At 43.6% G+C, this 20,837-nt stretch overlaps 1 protein-coding gene and 1 long non-coding RNA gene across 10 annotated transcripts in view; one reads left to right on the forward strand and one right to left on the reverse strand.

Moving 5' to 3' along the window:
• SLC9A8 (solute carrier family 9 member A8) overlaps positions 1–20,837 on the forward strand; it is an 85,128-nt gene that overhangs the window by 55,748 nt on the left and 8,543 nt on the right. For all 9 annotated transcript variants that reach the window (XR_619879.6, XR_013535248.1, XM_035298909.3 and 6 more), the window contains 5 exons: positions 2,284–2,422; positions 4,082–4,187; positions 12,603–12,719; positions 15,441–15,523; positions 19,891–20,002. Coding sequence is in view for 7 of the 9 variants with exons in the window: in XM_035298909.3 (XP_035154800.1) it covers positions 2,284–2,422; positions 4,082–4,187; positions 12,603–12,719; positions 15,441–15,523; positions 19,891–20,002 (557 nt within the window). In the remaining 2 variants the exon portion in view is untranslated. The remainder of the gene's footprint in view (positions 1–2,283; positions 2,423–4,081; positions 4,188–12,602; positions 12,720–15,440; positions 15,524–19,890; positions 20,003–20,837) is intronic.
• On the reverse strand, positions 3,078–13,168 carry LOC118153628 (uncharacterized). Its single transcript, XR_004742980.3, has 3 exons — positions 13,088–13,168; positions 12,781–12,928; positions 3,078–4,242 (listed from the first exon to the last, which is right to left on the reverse strand). It is a non-coding gene; the product is annotated as an uncharacterized LOC118153628 (long non-coding RNA).

The raw sequence follows: 20,837 nt of genomic DNA on the forward strand, positions 1-20,837 counted from the left end.
AGGTGGATCATTTGAGGTTAGGAGTTCTATACCAGCGTGGTCAACATGATGAAATACTGTCTTTACTAAAAATACAAAAAAATTAGCCTGGTGTGGTGGTACGCATCTGTAATCCTGCTACTTGGGAGGCTGACGCAGGAGAATTGCTTGAAGCCCGGAGGCAGGGGTTGCAGTGAGCCAAGATCACGCCACTGCACTCCAGCCTGGGCAACAGAGTGAGACTCCATCTCAAAAATAAATAAAGTGATACCAATTCATGACATGGTGATTAATGAAGCTGAATATTACTGTTGACTATTCTTTGTTTCATTTACTGAGTCAATAAAAAGGTATCGACTGTCTTTTGTGTTCGAGGCTCTGCTTTAAGCCCTGGACATAAGGCAGCAAACAAGATGGACACAGGCTTCATCGTTATGGAATGAGGCACTACAGTTTCGCAGGCTGTGAAGGAGAAGTCAGGCACCATGACTTTTCCTGAGGGATGAATAGGGAGTTAGTTGGGGCAGGGAAAGGTGAATAGTGTCTACCTGGGAGGTGCCAGTGACAGTGTGGCCCAGGTGTTTAGATTTGGGGAGGAGGAGGTAAGGTCAGAGGGGTATGGCAGGTGGGAGCCAGATCAAACTAAAACTGGGCTTCCTGGTGACATGGGGAAACTGAGTTCTAAACAGGCTGGTAACCTGATCAGGTGTGCCCCTGAAAAGGATCAGTTAGGGCCTATAATTCTAGCACTTTGGGAGGTTGTGGCCGGTGGATCACTTGAGCCCAGGAGTTCAAGACCAGCCTTGAACCCCATCTCTACATAAAATATAAAAACTAGCTGGCTGTGGTGATGTGTGCCTGTGGTCTCAGTTACTCTGGGGCTGAGGTGGGAGGATCACTTGAGGCAAAGGTTGCAGTGAGCTGAGATCACACCCACTGCACTTCAGCATGGATGACAGAGTGAGACCCTGTCTCATAGAAGGGGAGCGGGGGGATCATTTAGGCCATTGAGCTGAGAACAGGGTTGGTCTGTAGGAAGGCAAGGATGTCTAGAGAGAGATAGTGAGGCTTATTCCTGGGAGTAAAGGGTAGTAGGGGATGGATATTTAATGAGAATAATTCCATGTTAATGGTGTAATAGTTTTCTTTGAGGACAAGACCAACAATTGGATTTAATAACATCTGACATTTTCCTTCAGTCTGTTACAGTGAAAGGAAAGTTCCTTCATTTCTTCCTCCCTTATGCCTCCTAAATCCTCCTCTCAGCCTGAAACCTTGGACATTTCTTTTCTGGGTAGCTCCATTCTAATCTAACTTCTTGCCAAAGCCTCAATTTTAGGTTTTATCACAGGATTTCTGTCTGTACTGAAATCCTTCCTATTGACTCCCCGGCCTTCAGGCTGAAATACCAATGCCTTCCCCAGGCCCTGTTCCTCTGCCGCTGCTCTCACCTTGCCTCCTGCCACTGTACTTCCCGCCTCCGCCCCCACCCCCGCCCCCGTTTTAGCTGCACTAAACTCGTACTGGAAAGTTCCCACAATGGGCTGCATATGCATGGGCTCCCTTCCTTTGCACGTGCCGTTTCCTCAGTGCGTGCCTTCTCGCATTTCTTCACCTGAGCAAGTCGTCTTTATCCCGAATCTAAACCCAGCCTCCCCCTTTTTTGGAGGACAGAGTCGCTCTGTTGCCCAGGCTGGAGTATAGGTGCGATCTCTGTTCACTGCAGCCTTCATCTCACAGGTTCAAGTGATTCTTCTGCCTCAGCCTCCTGAGTAGCTGGGATTACAGGCATGCGACACAACACCTGGTTAATTTTTGTATTTTTAGTAGAGACGGTTTCACCATGTTGGCCAGGCCAACATCTAAACTCCTGGCCTCAAGTGATCCACCCACCTCAGCCTCCCAAAGCGCTGAGATTACAGGTGTGAGCCACTGTACCTGGCATCAGCCCACATTTTCTCAAGCACCTTCCTTGAGCTTGGCCAGTCTGAATTAGGTACCTACCCATCCTTCTTTCTACAGCCTTCTACTCTTCCTGCAGATTGTTATTAGTGCTCGTCGTGTTTTTCTCCCTCATTAGCTTGGGGGGAGGAGCTCCTTAAGGACAGCAATTTTGTTCTCATCTCTGAACCCCAGAAAATAACACAGCCCCTGGGACAAAGTAGGTGAACAATAAATGGCTAACTGAATAAATGATGGTATGGTTTAATGAATAAGGGAATAAGCAAGAAATAAGTTTTAAGTTAATTTCTAAGAACTTTTTGTATATAACATTTTAACTTTCTGTTTTCTTTCATTTCCTAGCACAGCTGAAGGTTTAACGAGAAAAAATATGTCAGATGTCAGTGGGTGGCAAACATTTTTACAAGCCCTTGACTACTTCCTCAAAATGTTCTTTGGCTCTGCAGCGCTCGGCACTCTCACTGGCTTAATTTCTGCATTAATATCCTTTTAATGTGATGAACATGCAGGGCTGAGATTATTCTTGATTATTCTATCTCTAGCCAGTTTCTCCTGTTTTTTAAGGGGGTCAATGTTAGATGAAGGTTTTGCTTAAAGGAGGATTTTTTGCTTCGTTTTGTTTGAGAAACACTCTAACTCAAGGATTTTTAAATTTAACATGTGAAATTTGGGATATCACTTTTCAAAGTTTAAAAAACATGTACACTGTTGGATATCAGATGTGATTTTGGGGGACCTCTCGGTTCCCAGAGTATGATAGCCACACTTAGATGATTTTCATTTTCTGCCATCTCACTTCTCACATTTGGAAAATTGGAAATTAATTTTCTTTGAAAGTGTCAAATAGACCAGATACAGTGGCTCACAGCTGTAATCCAGCACTTTTAGAGGCCAAGGCCAGGGGATTGCGTTTGCCAAGGGATTCAAGACCAGCCTGAGCAATATAGTGAGACCTCATCTCTAAAAAATAAATAAAAATAAAATGTCAAATAGGGAAAATTCTTTATCCCACTGAAAGTGTTTATCCATAAGGACTGGAAAGGGGGCTCTCGAAGTGTGTTCCATGGAGTTATTTGCACTGATTTTGTTGTTTAACAACCAATACACTTTTCCAGCTGGAGCAGGAAAGAGACTTGTTAAGGTCAATGACACCTTTATTGCTGTAGAAATTTCGTTATGTTTAAAATAGAATAGAAACAGGCAGTAGACCACTTGGGGGCGCGCCTAAGCCTACATCTCAGGGAGATGGCCACCTGCCCCTCCTCCATGAGCAGTTTGTTTCACAGATGGCCGGAAGAGACTCTTATGCCTGTAACAGGCATGTTTTTCTGCCATCCTGTTGAATTTTCCCATCAGCTCCTTTGTCCAGAAGTCTAAAGGCTCTATTGAGTTGGCTAACAGCTTCTCATATTGTACCAATAAACAGAATGGAACAGAAAACTTTTTCCAGTTAAGTGTTTTCCTCCATATTTATCTTTTTCTTTAAAAAAAAAAAAAAAGTATCTATCAAAATGAAGTGTCGCAGATGGGTACTGTAAGCACCAGTATAGGCATTATTAACAATATTTGAATATATAGAAGACTCTCTCCTTTCACAGGGGCATGAGTTTGGAAATCTCCAGGAACAGGAAAGACTGTTTGAACAGGGCCTTGAACCCCAGTTTGAACAGCGATTCACACTAGTTGTCTTTGACTGAAAACTGATGGGGAAAGTGAGATGGGTAGTGTTAGTGATCTCATCTAATGTTGTTGGAAGAGTGGGGGTGATGTGGCCCTGGGAGGAACCTGGCCGAGTGAGCTATCCTTGGCGCGTCTGCAGTGCCAGCTTCACCCCATGGCCTGGCACATCCTCAGCCCTCTAAGTCAGCGTTTTTAAATGAGTTGACTTAGGTCGATTTTCCTTTTCTGCCACCATTTATCTCCAGAATTAGTGTTTTGTCAGATTCCGTTTCTTACAGTAACAGTCTACAAAGGAAAAAATCCATAATGACAAATTTTCAGTTGTAACCTTGGGATGTTCCAAAATCTTCTGTATCCGTTGTTTACTTCATGCATTTGGAAAGTAGCAGTTTTGTGACTTCTCCACATCTCCCATAATTCTCCCTCGATTCTTCTTCCTTGACAGTTGTCTGTCATTTACGTGCTGAAGCATATTGACTTGAGGAAAACGCCTTCTTTGGAATTTGGCATGATGATCATTTTTGCTTATCTGCCTTATGGGCTTGCAGAAGGAATCTCACTCTCAGGTAAGTGACAGAGACTTTGAAAGTGCTATGATGATGGCACCTTGTCTTGTCCTGCCTGGTAAAAGAGGCTTTGTCAGTTGTCACTTTCAGTCACAAGAGACAGTCACAACTCAGAAGAGCTTAAGTAATAAAGGGAATCTACTGGCTCCCTAGAAACACATCTGGGCTGGATGCAGTGGCTCACGCCTGTAATCCCAGCGCTTTGGGAGGCCAAGGTGGGCAAATCATGAGGTCAGGAGATCAAGACCATTCTGGCCAACATGGTAAAACCCTGTCTCTACTAAAGGTACAAAAATTAGCTGGGCGTGGTGGCAGGTGCCTGTAATCCCAGCTACTCAGGAGGCTGAGGCAGGAGAATTGCTTGAACCTGGGAGGCGGAGGTTGTAGTGAGAGCCAAGATCACACCACTGCACTCCAGCCTGGGCAACAGAGCAAGACTCCATTAAAAATAAATAAATAAAAAACTAAAACAAAAAACACAAAACCACATTTGGCTTTAGGCCTGCCTGGATCCAGGGGCTCAAACAGTCACATTGGTGTCACAGTCACATTTTCTCTTAACCTGCCTTCTCTCATTTAGCCCATCAGTCCTATGAGGCTCCCTCAGAGGAGGGTAGCCTGTGGGAGGGAGGTACTGTGAAGGTCCTTATTTTACTGATGAGAAAACTGAGGTTGAATGAGATTAAATACATTACCCAAGGTCACAGCTGGGATTGGTGGAATAATAATTTAAACTAGTTGTCTTTGAGTCAAGAACAAATGCTTAGAACCCTCCTCTAATACAATTTTCTCCAAAACAACTCATCATAAACCATGTACTCAGTGCTACCTAGAGGAAAAAGCAAAGTGTGGTGGCGGCATAATGTTGGAGTAGCAGTTTATTGGACATAGCAGTTTTGTGACTTTTTTAATGCCATATTCGGGATTTTTATGCTGCTACCACCCCTGTGGAGTAGGTACTAGGAGATTGTCATTAGCCCAGAGTTGCACTGCACAGGCAGTGGTGGCAGTGAGATTGAAACCCAGACAATGGAGACCCATAGACTTTTCCCTGCACCCAGCAGAGATGACTCTGATGCGGCCCTAGAAGATGATGCTCACCAGCTGGCGGGGGGTAACCGCTCACAGAGTAAGGGTCTCTGAGCAGTCACCTTGTAGTCAATCAGCAGCCCCTGTTTGCAAGGCTTGGCTTAGTTGGGCTTTCTGCCCACAAGTGGCAATCAAGCTTGTGTCTGCAGTTAGTTACATTGCAAGGATGTTGACCTGAAAATGGAGTATGACTCACCCCTGTTCCTGTGTGAGGGGGCAGCCAGGTGGGAAGGGCTCTGCCCTGAAAGTCTGACCCCATCCTTTGAGTGAAGGCCCTTCAGAGCCCTTGTTCTGGAAAGGAGGCGCTATTGCAGGGCTGTTTTGATCTGTGCCACAGGATGGCGGAGATTTTCTTTTCTATTAACTTTGTTGAGGTATAATTTACACATAATACATGGACCTGTTCTAAGTATACAGTTCCATGAATTTCGGAAAAATTGCAGGCGTAACTACCCCCACAGTCGAGGTATGCATATTCTGATCGCCCAGCATGGCTCTCCTGTGCCCTTCTGCAGTCCCCCGCCTGTCCTGACTCCTGGCACCCACTGATCTTCGCTGTCACTATAGTTTTGCCTGTTCCAGAGTGTCATTTAAGTGAAAGCATGTGGTCTTGTGTCTCCTCTCTTTGAGTTACCATAATGTTTTTGAGAGACACCCATGTTTTTGCATGTCAGTAGTTGATCATTCTTATTGCCCCACAGTAAGAATGTTTATTATCTGTTCACTATTTGAAGGACATTTGGGGTTTTCCAGATTTGGGCTAAGAACACTGTGCATATGTTTTCATTTGTCTTGGGTAAATACCTAAGATTAAAGCTGCTAGGTCATATGGTAAGTACATTTTTACTTTTTTAGAAACTGCCTAGTGTTTTTGAAGTGACTGTATCATTTTACATTCCTGTCAGAATGTGTGAGAGAGTGCCAGTTGCTTCATATTGTCACCATACTTATTTTAATTTTAAAAAGTTCAGCTCTCCTGATAGGCGTGTAGCAACGGGATTTAGATGTGCCTTGGTGTGGTTCTTTTTATATTCCACTTCGGTTCATTGAGCTTCTTGGGTTTATAGTCTATATGACGTTATAGCTTTCATCAAATTTGGTAAGCTTTTGCCCATTTCTTAACATTTTTTTGTTCCCCCTTCCCCTTCCCCTTGAGACTTCAATTTACTCCAATTATGAGAGGTAGCATGTTATTGGCCCACAATATGCTTTGCCCTTTTTTTCTGTCTTTTTTTCCCTATGTGCTTTATTTTTGTTATTTTCTGTTGCTGTGTTTTCAAGGTCACTGATCTTTCCTTCTGCCATGTGGAATCTCTTCTAATCCTACCCAGTGTATTTCTCATTTGCATATTCTATAATTCATTGATGGAAGATCCCCTTTGGGTTATTTTCACTTCTTCCATTTCTCTCTTCAGCATGTTCATGTTTTCTTCTATATTCTGGAGCTTATGAAACATATTTATAATAGCTGTCTTAACGTCCTTGTTTGCCAATTCCATCATCTCTGTCAATTCTAGGTCTGTTTTGTTGTTGATTTTTCTTGTGTTTATAGGTCACATTTTCTTGCTCTTTGCTTGCTATTAAGTTTTGATTGGATGTCGGTCATTGTGAACTTTATGTTGTTGAGTACAAGATTTTATTGTGTTTCTTTATGGAGTTCCAGACTCTTCTTTTTTTAAAAAAAATATAGGCTGGGCATGGTGGCTCATGCCTATAATCCCAGCACTTGGGAGGCTGAGGCGGGCAGATCACCTTAGGTCGGGAGTTTGAGACCAGCCTGACCAACATGGAGAAACTCTGTCTCTACTAAAAATACAAAATTAGCTGTATTTGGTGGTGCATGCCTGTAATCTCAGCTACTCGGGAGGCTGAGGCAGGAGAATTGCTTGAACCCGGGAGGCAGAGGTGGTGATGAGCTGAGATCGCGCCATTGCACTCCAGCCTGAGCAATAAGAGCGAAACTCCATCTCAAAATAATAGTAAATAATATATATATATTTTTGTTTCCTGTGTGTTATTTCTGGGCTTTTCTTGTGGCATATATTTAAGTCTCTTGACATCAATGTAATCCTTTTTGAGGCTTACATTTAAACTTTTTTAGGGCAGGTGCAGAGTAGCAGGGCCCTAACTAAGGTGTCTCAGGTATTGTGAGCTCACTCCACTCTGGCTGGTGGGAACATAAACTATTCCCAGCCCCGCGTCAGCTTCTGGGATTCATCAGCCTACTTCTTTTTCATGGTCTTTGCCCAGGCTCTTGTTTCTTCCCACATGCTTACTGATCAGTATGAGTCAAAGACTCAAGGGGACTTTACAATAGATGTCCAAGAGCTCTCTTTCTGTGCAGCTTCCCCCACCCAACATGACAGCCCCCCAGAGCCTCAGCCTCAGGCAGTCAGCTCAGCCAGGGGGTCTGGAGAAAGAGTGGCCACCTTGTTTGTTTCCCTTATGGCCAGAATCACAGCCATACCCTATCTTTTGTCCCATGTCAGAAAATAGTTTTGTTTTGCATCTTGTATCAGGTTTTGTAGATATGTAGAGGAGGACAGTGTTCTGTGTAGCAGTAATTTCTTCAGACACAAAGCGAAAGGCCCAGTGATCTTTAGTGACTCCATTGACAGAATTCTCCTGCCCACAGTCACTTGCTGGAGTCACACGTGGGTGCTGCGTGAGCAGCATAAGGAGGAAGCAGAGTGGACTCGCCATTTTCAGGATTTTGTTTTTCATCACAAACCAGTTCACCAGGATAATTCCATCCTGGTATCTGCCTGAGGTTCCCTTTCTTTACTGAATGTTTGCACTTACAAAAACATTACTTGTGAGTCATTTGGCTCTAGCCTAGCTATTTTTACATCTGTTTTTCTAAATTGTTCCTCTACCCCCTTGAGATGATCATTGAGTACCTGCTGGCAAAGATGTGTTTCATGCATCTGTTTGGAATCTGTGATTAAAACAAAGGAGTGTTTTTCTTACCTTCTTTTCAGAGTGGCAGTGTTTCCTGTTGATAGGGGTGTCATTTCCTTAGGGACCTTGCTCCACACAGAGCAGTGCAAGCCAGGAACACCAGATCTGCCTCTGGGTAAGGACCCTGCTCTGTCTGTGCTTTGCCTTTTGGGTGTTTGCCACGCCGAGAGGGGCAGGATGGCCCTGTGTGGTGTGTGGACCCTCACACTGTACTATGAAAGCACAGGTGGAAAGGATGGTGTTTTTGCTGTCTTCTGCTTCCTTTTTGTGCTCCCCTTTTCCTATCACAAAGGACTGATCTCAGGTGGTTCCCAAGACCACAAAGCAGGAATTCTCCTCCTAGGAAGTGGGAATTATTTACCTAAATCCACATGTAGGGAACACAGTTGTTAAGGACTGGGCTGGAAACCAGACAGACTTGGATTTGAACCCCAGCTCCACCTCTCATTGGCTGTGTAACTTCAGACAACAGACTTAACCACCCCGTGCTCTACTTCCTCATCATAAAATAGACAAATAAAAGGGCCAGCCTAATGCCTTTGCCGAGAATGAATGAAAGTGATGCAAGTGACAGTCCTGACGGGGCATCTGTGCTACTGCTGGGGTGGCTATAAGTCCTGGTTTGCTCTGAGACCCCCAGTTTTGCTGTTGTCTCAATATAATGAATGAATAATGTCCCCTTTTATTCTAAAAAATGTCCTGGTGGCCACAGCAAATCAAATAGTCTCCCTAATTATTACTCAGCAAGCGTTAGCTATTCTCAGAATATTCGTTCTAATTGTATCCATGTTAACTATTTTTATTGTTCAATCAAGCCAGTTTTGAGGGCCACTTTGGCCTCTGACACTAAAGATTCAGAGATGAATAGACCCCACTTAGGCAGAGCAGTTAGCAAACACTGGGCTTACAGGGGATGGGCTTACAGTGACACTGTCAAGGTGAGTCAGAGGAGGGGACTTTGGGCATGAAGGATGAATTTGCAAGATTAATCATGACATAACGCTTTCTTAAGATATTGACATGAAGTTGGCCAAAGATGGAATGTACACTGCAATGCTCTTATGCATTGATATCTAAGGAATTCCATTGCAGCACTGCTTGGGAGAGAAAAATTGGAAGGAACTAAATGTTCATCAGTAATGGAAAAGATTAAATTCTAGTCCATTTGCACTTTGGAGTCCTGTACAGTCACTTCAGAAATGAACTTGACCTGTTTGTACTACCCATGGAAAGAATTCGACATAGTGTTAAATTTTTTTAAAGTAAGTTGAAAATTCAATTTCTTTCTTTTTTTTTTTTTTTTTGAGACAGAGTCTTGTTTTGTCGCCAGGCGCCAGGCTGGAGTGCAGTGGCGCAATCTCAGCTCACTGCAATCTCCACCTCCCAGGTTCAAACAATTCTCTTGCCTCAGCCTCCTGAGTAGTTGGGACTACAGGCGCGTGCCACCACACCCAGCTAATTTTTGTATTTTTTAGTAAAGATGGGGTTTCACCATGTTGGCCAGGATGGTTTCAATCTCTTGACCTCATGATCTGCCTGCCTCGGCCTCCTGAAGTGCTGGGATTACAGGCGTGAGCCACTGCACACGGCTAAAAAATCAATTTCTTACCCATTCAAGAAATATTTATTAAATGCCCACCCTATGCTGAGAACTATCCTTGCTACTGGGGCTACAGTAATAAACAATACAAGATCAGGTTCCTTTTCCTGCAGAAGAAAGTCAGCCAGAATGTAAGTAAATCCATACAATTCCAGGTGGGCCGAGTACGGTGGCTCACGCCTATAATCCCAGCACTTTAGGAGGCCGAGGCGGGCGGATGACGAGGTCAAGAGATCGAGACCGTCCTGGCCATGGTGAAACCCCGTCTCTACTGAAAATACAAAAATTAGTCGGGCGTGGTGGCATGCGCCTGTGGTCCCAGCTACTTGGAAGGCTAAGGCAAAAGAATCGCTTGAACCCAGGTGGAGGTTGCAGTGAGCTGAGATTGTGCCACTCCAGCCTGGCGACAGAGTAAGACTCCGTCTCAAAAAAAAAAAAAAAAATGCCAGGTGGCAAGAAATGACAAGAAGAGAAATGAAATCCATGTGGCAGAGAGGGGCATCGGTAGAGGATGTACTGGGGCTCAGGCAGCCAGGGAGGTCTCTCCTGGAGGTGGCCCTGGAGCCTAGACCTGTGTGGTGACAGGAGCCAGCTCAGAGATGCTCTAGGGAAGGAGGTTCTGGCAGCAGGAACTGCAGGAGCCAAGGGTCTAAAGATAGATGTGTAGGAGTGTGGCATGCTCCGGGAAAAGAAGGAAGACCAGTGTGGCCAGAACAGAGCAGGCAAGGACACTGCCTTGCAGGCTCAGTAGGCCTGGGCAGGAGCTGGGGTTCTGTTAGATGTACCATGACAAGAGAGTTGGAAGCCCTTGAAAAAAATCACTCTGCTGGTAATAGGCACCATATGTGTGATAGGATCCTGTTTATTACTTTAATTATATTTTAATTTTATTTTTTGAGGCAGGATCATACTCTGTTGCCCAGGCTGGAGTGCAGTGGCATAATCACAACTCACTGCAGCCTTGACCTCTCCAGGCTTAGGTGATCCTTCCATCTTAGCCTCCTGAGTTGCTGGCACTACAGGCACGTGCCACCACACTGACTAGTTTTGTTTGTTTTTTTTTCATAAAGATACATATAATTTATTCTATCTTATTTAAATAAAAACTCATTTAAGAAAATAGTATTCTATATATGAAAGGCCAGGTACCATTGTTGAGATGGCATGAAATAGAAACTAAAGTAAGGATTGGGATGTGTGTGTGTGTGTGTGTGTGTGTGTTTGTGTGTATACTCGGAATTAGTATATCTTGGCAGCTTGATGACTTTTTAAAACAATCTCAGCCTCCTTACATGAAATAGAGACCCCTTTTCTGCTACCTACACAGGGAGATACTGAGAAGAAACCTGAGTGCCCCAGGAGTGACTGAGGGCAGCGGACAAATGTTGAGGCTCCAATCCTGCGTAAACACCGAATGCTGGAGATGCTGTCATGCAGGGCTTTGAAGAAAAGACGCATTACTTTTTAAATAACAGTAGTGCATGATTATGGGAAAATTCACTGTTAAGGAAATGTATTTTAAAAGTCCATCAAAATCCAAACATTTGGCCGGGTGCAGTGACTCACACCTGTAATACCAGCACTTTAGGAGGCTGAGGCGGGTCGATTGCCTGAGCTCAGGAGTTTGAGACTAGCCTGGGCAGCATAGTAAACCTCATCTCTACAAAAATACAGAAAATTAGCCAGCTGTGTTGGTGTGTGCCTGTGATCCCAACTATTTGGGAGGCTGGGGTGGGAGGATTGCTTGAGCCCAGGAGGTGGAGGTTGCAATGAGCTGAGATCACGCCATTATATTCCAGCCTGGGTGATGGAATGAAACCCTGTCTCAAAAAAAAAAAATCCACATAGTCTCCATACACAGATTCTTAGACTTCTTTTCTGCCCCCAAGAATGGTTCGCTTGCCCCTCTTATACAGTCCTCCCTCAGCATCCATGGAGGATCAGCTCTAGGACACCCCACAGACAGAAAACTCATAAGTGCTCAAGTCCCATATATAAAATGATGCAGTTGGCCAGCATGGTGGCTCACCCCTATAATACCAGCACTTTGGGAGGGCGAGGCAGGCGGATCGATCACCTGAGGTCAGGAGTTTGAGACCAGCATGGCCAACATGGTGAAACCTCGTCTCTACTAAAAATACAGAAAATTAGCCAGGTGTGCCTGTAGTAGTCCCAACTCCTCAGGAGGCTAAGGCAGGAGAATTGCATGAACCTGGGAGGCAGAGGTTGCAGTGAGTCAAGATCACACTATTGCACTCCAGGCTGGTCAACGAGGGCAAAACTCTGTTTCAAAAAAAAAAAAAGATGCACTACAGTGGGCCCTCCATACTCACAGGTTCCACGTCTGCCAATCCTATCCCTGGATGTCAGTGTTAATCCACACCTCTTTAGCTCTGGTACTGTGAAAGGGACTTTACATGGCTTCTTTTCGCTCACCCGCCTAACAGTTCTGTGAGTGGGTACTATTAGTCTCACTGTACGGAAGAGAAAACAGGCTCTGATGGGGGACATGATGTGGCTCAAGATCACCCAGCTAGTAATGAGACTGCCAGAGAAAAGGGGCCCATGGTGTTTTTTCTGAATCCTCTGGGACGCCTCAGGTATTCATTTATGTTCCTTTTTCTTTTTTTTTTAATTGTAATTTAGGCTTATATTTTTTCTTAAAATGCCTAAAGCTCTAGGCCCCAGGGATTTGCAGGAATTGTGAGATCTGAGTTGGGGATCACATGGCAGGTGCTTTTCTGTTCTGTTCTCTTCCTCTCTAGGCATCATGGCCATCCTGTTCTCAGGCATCGTGATGTCCCACTACACGCACCATAACCTCTCCCCAGTCACCCAGATCCTCATGCAGCAGACCCTCCGCACTGTGGCCTTCTTGTGTGGTGAGTTCTGCCTCTGTGTGGCCGTGTGCAGGCCTACCCGGAGCTGATCTTTCTTCCTTACCTTGTTTTAGAAGTCAGCTGAGACTTCCCCTGGTAGTAGGGCTTCAGTTCCTCAGGGCCAGATCCCATACTCCCTATCTTTTGTTTGTTCCTCCGGCTCTGAAATTTCATAAAGTAAACCAAACACCTAATACATGGCCATCTGGTGCCTACAATTTAAAGACCAAAAATAGAACTTATTATGAACATTTGAGACATATTTTTTAATGTATTAACGTGACATTTACAAAAATGTATTCTTTGGAAATAATATTAATGATGGTTAGATGAAAATGACTCCATAGTCAAGCAAGGCATGGGGCTCATACCTGTAATCCCAGCTGCTTAGGAGGCTGAGGTGAGAGGATCACTTGAGCCCACAAGTTCAAGGCTGCATTGGACTATGATCTTTAAAAAAAGAAGAAAAAGAAGAAGAAAGAAAGAGAAAAAATGATAAAGCTTTTGTAGTCAAACAAGAGTTTAGGAAATTCTGTGTTAAATAAAATTTAACATTTATGAATTGCCAGGCTTTTCAGCAAATGGGCATTGTAAAATTCTTAACAGGGGATATGGTTACAGCATTTGCCAAACTTGTCCACAGAATCCTTTGTTCACAAGAGCAGCATGAGGTACATCACTCAGGGACAGTCTGCAGCAGAGGTGTCATTTGTTGGGCTGGGATAAGCCATGATGGCTTTTTCTTGATCTTAGCCAACAGGCTGAGAAGCTCACTATGGCTTTTTCTTTAAGCAGTTTGAGCTCTTGTTCCCCCCAAGCTCAGACACACCCATGTATGTCCCCCACAACTTTATACTTGGAAGTGGTTGGAGTTGGGGAACAACCCTCACCATGTCCCTTTAAGCTGCCCCAAGTAGCTGTGCCCTAGCTGTCATCATCAAAATCACCCCTGACGTTTTTTGGGCGGGGGAGGGGCGGGGCCTTGTCTCATTTTTAATTGCCACTTCCACACTGTTAGCATGCTAGGAGGCAGGAGCAGGCCAGGCAGAGACTTCGGCAGATAAGGAGGCTCAGGTGAGAAGTGGTCAGATGACCTGCCCATGGTCTCAAGGCCAAGAAGTGGGTATGCAAGCCACATCTCTTTATTCCTGGCCAGTGGGTATTATTTGTACAGCACCTCTCTTAGAAAGCCAGGGCTACAGATGCTGACCCTGACCCTCCCAATTAAAGAAACATAAAGCAAAACATCCATCCAAAAAGATTCTATTTTGTACCATCAGATTGGCAAATGTTAAGTTTGATAATACCCACTTCTGGCCTTGGTGTGTGGGACACAGGCCTAGTGGATGGGACACTGATGCCATCTTTTCCGGAGAGTCATTTGCCACGTCTGTCTGAATTTGAAAGGCATGTGCTCTTTGGCCCAGCAGTTCAACCATGTGGTATTTAGTCTGTGTACTGGGGTGTTTGTTGACTCTCTCAGAAATAGAAACAGTCTAAATATCCATTCATAGAGGACTGGTCATTAGAAAAATTGTCAAATTTTGGCAGTTTATCAAATTTGACAGAAAAACTGTCAAATACTTCTGCAAATAAACACTGTCCCGCCCAGGGAAGATGAAAAACACGAGTCTGTCCATTTGCTGAATGCTGTCATTAGCAAGGGTCCCAACTATGGCAAATTGGCAAAAATTCAGGGCAAACGACTGCAGATGCTACAGGACAAATGTGAAGGGTCTTTGGTTAATCATGATGTATCCAGGTCCTGGAGTTGATGCTGCCAGGGAAGAGCATTCACTAGATCTGAATGTCTTCTAAATGTGCTCATTTGGAAAGATCACGTGAATATGAGATAAGAAAAACGTTTCAAAGAGAAGGGTGATTAAACTGTCTAGCTTGTGGACTTGTTTTAAACTTGGGCACCATTCAAAGGAAAAACATCGCTGGAATGTAAAACAGTCTTGCTGTTTATGATCAACTATTTTAAAATACAGTTTTAATCTCTCTAGTCATTATGCTATTCTGAGGAACATCACAGTTTAAGCAGAGAGCCTAGTGTTAGAAATTTATAAGGTACTTTTTCTTAAAATATACAAGTTTGTGTGACAGAGAGTAAATATTGGACTCTCTTTGGCTTGCAGAATGGAGCCAAGAGTTAGCATTATGTCTCGCTCTGCAAATCCTGCTGGGTGTGAGCTGTGTACTAAACCTTGTGACAGCATTAAATATATTAAGCCAATCATGTGGAAGTTAACCAAAGGCCCCTTCACATCTGTCCTGTGGCGCCTGCAGTCATTCGCTCTAAATTTTTGCCACTTTGTCACAGTCGGGACCCTGGCTAATGACAGTGTTCAGCAGATTGACAGACTCATGTGTTTATCATCTTCCCTGGGTGGGATGGTGTTTATTTGCAGAAGTATTTGACAGTTGACTGGATTCCATTAGGAGATTTCTGAATGCCGGGGACGTGTTGCTTGTATAATAGAAAAGAATGAGAGAACTAAAAGAATAAAAACCGTAACATACACACACACAGAGAGAGAGAGAGAGAGAGAAGAATGAGAGAATTTAAGCACAAGTTTGACCAAGATATTGGCTGAGGATTTCCAAGAAAATAGGGAAAGTCTTGTGTTGGATTTTGACTGTGAATGCTTGCTTAACAATTTGGTTCCATACTGGAATGAAATCATGGGGTTGAGTAATCCATTCTTTGGTTTGTTTCAGAAACATGTGTGTTTGCATTTCTTGGCCTGTCCATTTTTAGTTTTCCTCACAAGTTTGAAATTTCCTTTGTCATCTGGTGCATAGTAAGTATTTTCCTTGTTTTTGTTTTTTATTTAATAGCTTATTTGTAGATCAGTAACCACATGTTCTGGATTCATTTATGTAACTGTTAACTGTTCAAAGTCAACAGCTACATAGACACTTTTCTGTTTAAAGTTTCTTTTGTTAAAAGAAAATCACAAACATACAGTAAGGGGGCAGGGGTAGAATTAAGTGAATAAATATTCCCATAAAGGACTTCTGCTTATTTTGTAAGATTATTAATGGCTTTGAATATTATGGTCTGGTTTATATGTTTTTGTGTGAGGAGGTACAAGCAGATTTCAAAATTGAATATGTAATTGATCATAACCATATAAAATTAATTATTATGCATAGAAAAAAGAAAATATGTAAAGAAAATGCAGCCACTTGTTCACAATGGTTACAGAGCTGGGGGTTTCTCTCTCTTTTCTGCCTTTTCTGGATAATTTATTATGTACTTATTAATGCAGTTTTTTTCAAATTTTTCTATTTATAAGTGTGCCCTTGGACATTTGTTTAAAGATTACCAATCCCTTACCTCACCTGGAGAGTCATCCAGAGGAGTTATCCTAGATGATGCTAACAACCAAGAGGATTTGGGGGCTGGGTGTGTTGGCTCTTGCCTGTGATGCCAATACTTTGGGAGGCTGGGACAGGAGGATCGTGGAGCCCAGGAGTTTGAGACCAGCTTGGGCAACGTGGCAAGAGCCCATTTTTTAAAAATTAAAAACAATTTTAAAAAAAGAAGATTTGGGAAACAAGCCAGGCACAGTGGTGCATCTATAGTCCCAGCTGCATGGGAGGCTGAGGCAGGAGGATTGCTTGAGTCCAGAAGTTCGAAGCTGTAGTAAGGTCTGATTGTGCCACTGCACTCCAGCCTCTGTGACAGAGTGAGACCCCATCTCTAAAAAATAAAAATTTAAGAACTTAAAAAAAAAGGTTTGGGAAACTGTTATAATTGAATTGGACTGGGTATGCCAGTAGGCAACAAATATACCTTTAAAAAAGGAAAAGATAAGCTTCATTTTCAGCAGAACCAAATTACTTTTGGGAATGGAGTAAGGAAAAATAAGTGTTTTGTGTTTTAAAGAAAGGTCTAGGTCCCTCAGTCATGATCAAAGTGACATTAATGACTTCTAACGCTTGGACATTTAGCAGTCTGTTCTTTCTCATGTCTGTGTTCCTTCAGCAGGAATTCATCTGCCATAAGCACTACTGCGGATTCATCCTGTAATTCCTGATTTGATTTTGTTGGCTACTTTTTAGATCCTCTGATAATTTAAGGCACTTAAGAAGCACACCTTACAGCCTGGCCAACATGGCAAAACTCTGTCTCTACTAAAAATACAAAAATTAGCCGGGTGCACCAGCACGTGCCTGAAATCCCAGCTACTTGGAAGGCTGAGGCAGGAGAATCGCTTGAACCCAGGAGATGGAAGTTGCAGTGAGCTGAGATCGTGCCACTGCACTTTAGCCTGGGCGACAAAGTGAGATGCTGTTTAAATTTAAAAAAAAAAAAAAAGAATCCAGGCATGGTGGCTCATGCCTGTAATCCCAGAATTTTGGGAGGCTGAGGCAGGCAGATCACGAAGTCAGGAGATCAAGACCATCCTGGCCAACATGATGAAACCCCATCTCTACTGAAAATACAAAAATTACCCCAGCATGGTGGCACACACCTGTAGTCCCAGCTACTTGGGAGGCTGAGGCAAGAGAATTGCTTAAACCCAGGAGGTAGAGGTTGCAGTGAGCCGAGATCGTGCCACTACACTCCAGCCTGGTGACAGAGTGAGACTCCATCTCAAAAAAAGAAAAGAAAAAAAAAAGCACACCTTATTGTTGTTGAATTATCATAATTTATCTTCAGTTAACTTTTGTTGTCAACTCCACTTAATAAAACATAGCTATTAGGAAACTTTTTTTTTTTAGCCTTGTCATCTTTCAGTGTATAAACTTGTACTCGAGCATATGGAGAAACTGAGACTGAGAAAAGATGAGGAAGCCTAAGAAAAAAAGAGATTCTCTTGCAACCTGGGTACTTCTGCCTCTCAGTCAGCAAGGGCTCATTGCTCTTGGTCACTGTTATTCGTCCTCCCAGCTCATCAGGTTTCAGGCCAAGAGAAAAGCAGCAAAAGTCCTTTACAGAAAGTATAATAGCCTAGGCCAGGCACGATGGCTCACGCCTGTAATACCAGCACTTTGGGAGGCTGAGGCGAGCAGATCACCTGAGGTCAGGAGTTTGAGACCAGCCTGGCCAACACGGTGAAACCCCATCTCTACTAAAAATACAAAACTAGCTGGGCGTGGTGGTGGGTGCCTGTAATTCCAGCTACTCGGGAGGCTGAGGCAGGAGAATCTCTTGAATCTGGGAGGTGGAGATTGCAGTGAGCTGAGATCGTGCCATTGCACTCCAGCCTGGGCAAAAAGCAAAATTCTGTCTATATATATACATAAATATATATAATAGCCTTTAATGTAGCCACTGGGTAAAAGCGGACACGTTTGATCAAACCTGAAACACGAGTGTAGGCATGGAAGATTGGATTTCAGTGGGTGAAACAGGGAGGTGACTGTGTCAGCCACAGGTTGGGAAGAAAATGAGAGGATGCCCTGGATGATAACTCAGTTTTCTCTAAGCAGTTAGGCCCAGCCTGGCCCTGCGGCTAGTGGGGACGGCCTGTGATATTCAGATGGGTTACAGTTTCTTACCTTTAAACTTGGCGTAGTGGTCAAGAGCATGGACTTTGGGGTCTGATCCAGATTTGAGGCTTAGATCCGTTACTTTACTTCCTCCCTTATCAACTTGGACCAATTAATTCATCTCTCTATACTCAGTTTCCTTGTCTATAAACTAGAGACAATAATACCTACTTTATAAGACCTTTGCAAAGATTGAAATTTAGCAGGATAATGCATGTAAAATGATTAGCATGTTGTCTGGCATAGAAATGTTTGATGATTGGAAACAGTTATTCTTGGCCAGGCGCGGTGGCTCATGCCTATAATCCAAGCACTTTGGGAGGCTGAGGCGGGCAGATAACTTGAGGTCAAAAGTCGGAGACCAGCCTGGCCAACATGGTGAAACCCCATCTCTACCAAAAACACAAAAATTAGCTGGGTGTCGTAGCACACTGCTGTAATCCCAACTACTAGGGAGGCTAAGGCAGGAGAATTGCTTGAACCCAGGGGGGTGGAGGTTGCAGTGAGCCAAGATCACACCACTGCATTCCATCTCAAAAAAAATTACTCTCATTCATGCTTGTTAAAGGAACACACTTAAAGCCCAAAGAATGTACAATATATGTCTATATCATCATTTTCAAGTAGTTCTGGTGAGAACCAAGAGGAAAAAAATGAAAGTAAAGTCATAGTCCTAAGAATCCACTTAGATAACATTTAAACTTTAGGCTGGGTGCAATGGCTCACACCTGTAATCCTAGCACTTTGGGAGGCCAAGGAAGGAGGATTGCCTGAGACAAGGAGTTTGAGACTAGCCTGGGCAACATAGCAAGATGTCATCTTTAATTAAAAATTTAAAAAAATTAGGCATAGGGGAGAGAGGGTGGGATCCGGGAAAAAAAAAATTAGGCATGGTGGTGCATGTCTGTAGTTCTAGCTACTTGGGAGGTTAAGGTGGGAGGATTATTTGAGCCCAGGCGGTTGAAGCTGCAGTGAGCCGCAATCTCACCACTGCACTCTAGCCTGGGAGATAGAGCGAGACCTTGTTTTGTTTTTTTTTTAAAAAAAAAGAGATGTAAACTTTACATAAAGCTGTACTTTGCCAAGACTAACATGCCTTTGGGGATGGAAGGAAACCAAAAGCCACAGCAAGTAGCTGTCTGGCTAAGCCAGGGCATGTGGCCTCCTTGTAGACCCTACCTCTGCATTTCCATGTGTGGGTAGGTCCTTCATTGTTCCCCTCCTTTCCCTGAGGGAGAGGTAGAAACACCCTGTCTGTCCCCTTAGGGTTGGAATGATCAGTGCAGGCTTTTCCTAAGGGGGTGTCTTTGGAGTCAGGTTGCCCTTAAATTAATCCATGAATACATCTGTACAGCCTCTTGGCATTCAGTTTTGTTCTGCTGTCATTACTGAAGCCCTTCCCGATACCTCATCAGTCCTCTCTTTTCTGACTACTGAGAAAGGTAATGTACAAGCTTTATCCTTTCCTAGATGCATAGAACCCGAAGCTCCAGCAGCACGCCCATCCTGGGTCTCTGACAAGCATGGTGTTGCGCGTGTCTTTTATGGCTGAAGGGAATGCTGCATTTGTACTTGATGTGTTACACAGTCTACATCAGCTTCGAGAAGCTTCTGCTTCAAGAACCAGACATTTTTCACCTAAGACTTAATTTGTTGCTGTCGACAGGTTCTTGTACTGTTTGGCAGAGCGGTAAACATTTTCCCTCTTTCCTACCTCCTGAATTTCTTCCGGGATCATAAAATCACACCGAAGATGATGTTCATCATGTGGTTTAGTGGTAAGTCAAATCTTGAATAAACAGGGTGGGAAATACCTGTTAAAAGCACTCCCCATGTGGAGAGAGCCGTAGTTCTCTGCTAGCACCCTTGGCAAAGGCATTTGCTCCTAAGCCACAAGTAATCAACACTCCTGTTTAATGGCACCCACTGCAGCCCAGATGGCGCCCCTCACCATGGTGCTGTGCAATGGGCGAGGCTTTGTTGGAAGAGGGCAACCAAAGGACATGCCCAGGGTCAGGTGACCACTGGAGGCAGAGCCGGAATTTCTGCCACTCTCTCCTGGACAGGACAGTGCGGTCCAGGGCACAGCTGGGCATGGTTCACTGCCTCCCTGTGGGTTTTCTAGGCTGTGTCCTAGGCTCAAGTAATGATGGACTCAAGGTTGAAAAGGTGAAAGTAGAAACTGTTTTATACCTTATGTTAGTTTTGGATATTTTTCCTTTTAGTCACAAAGTTCTGGTAGTTTAATTTGAATGTTTCAGTTGCTATTTAATCACTTTTTAAAGGATGGAAGTGATTTCATAAATCTTTGCTTCTAAAGAACTGGATCCATAGTCATCTTTAAATTTATTTTTGAGCAATACATACTGTTCTTTATGCTTTCTTGCTTAAATATTATAATTAAAGTGTTTTCCGTGTGGGTTGGGTTATAGCTGCACACTTTATGATGTTCTCTATCCAAAGGCATATCTGTAAGTTTGTCTCAGATTTCTCTTCTTTTAAAAGGCCATGTTTAAAAATGTATGTGTTTCATATATATGTACATATGTGAATATATATGTATGCATTTATATATGGTGAGAAAAACGAATTTTTTTCCTAATCTCTTTTTGC

Source organism: Callithrix jacchus, chromosome 5 (assembly GCF_049354715.1).
Source record: "Callithrix jacchus isolate 240 chromosome 5, calJac240_pri, whole genome shotgun sequence".
Taxonomy (NCBI): domain Eukaryota; kingdom Metazoa; phylum Chordata; class Mammalia; order Primates; family Cebidae; genus Callithrix; species Callithrix jacchus.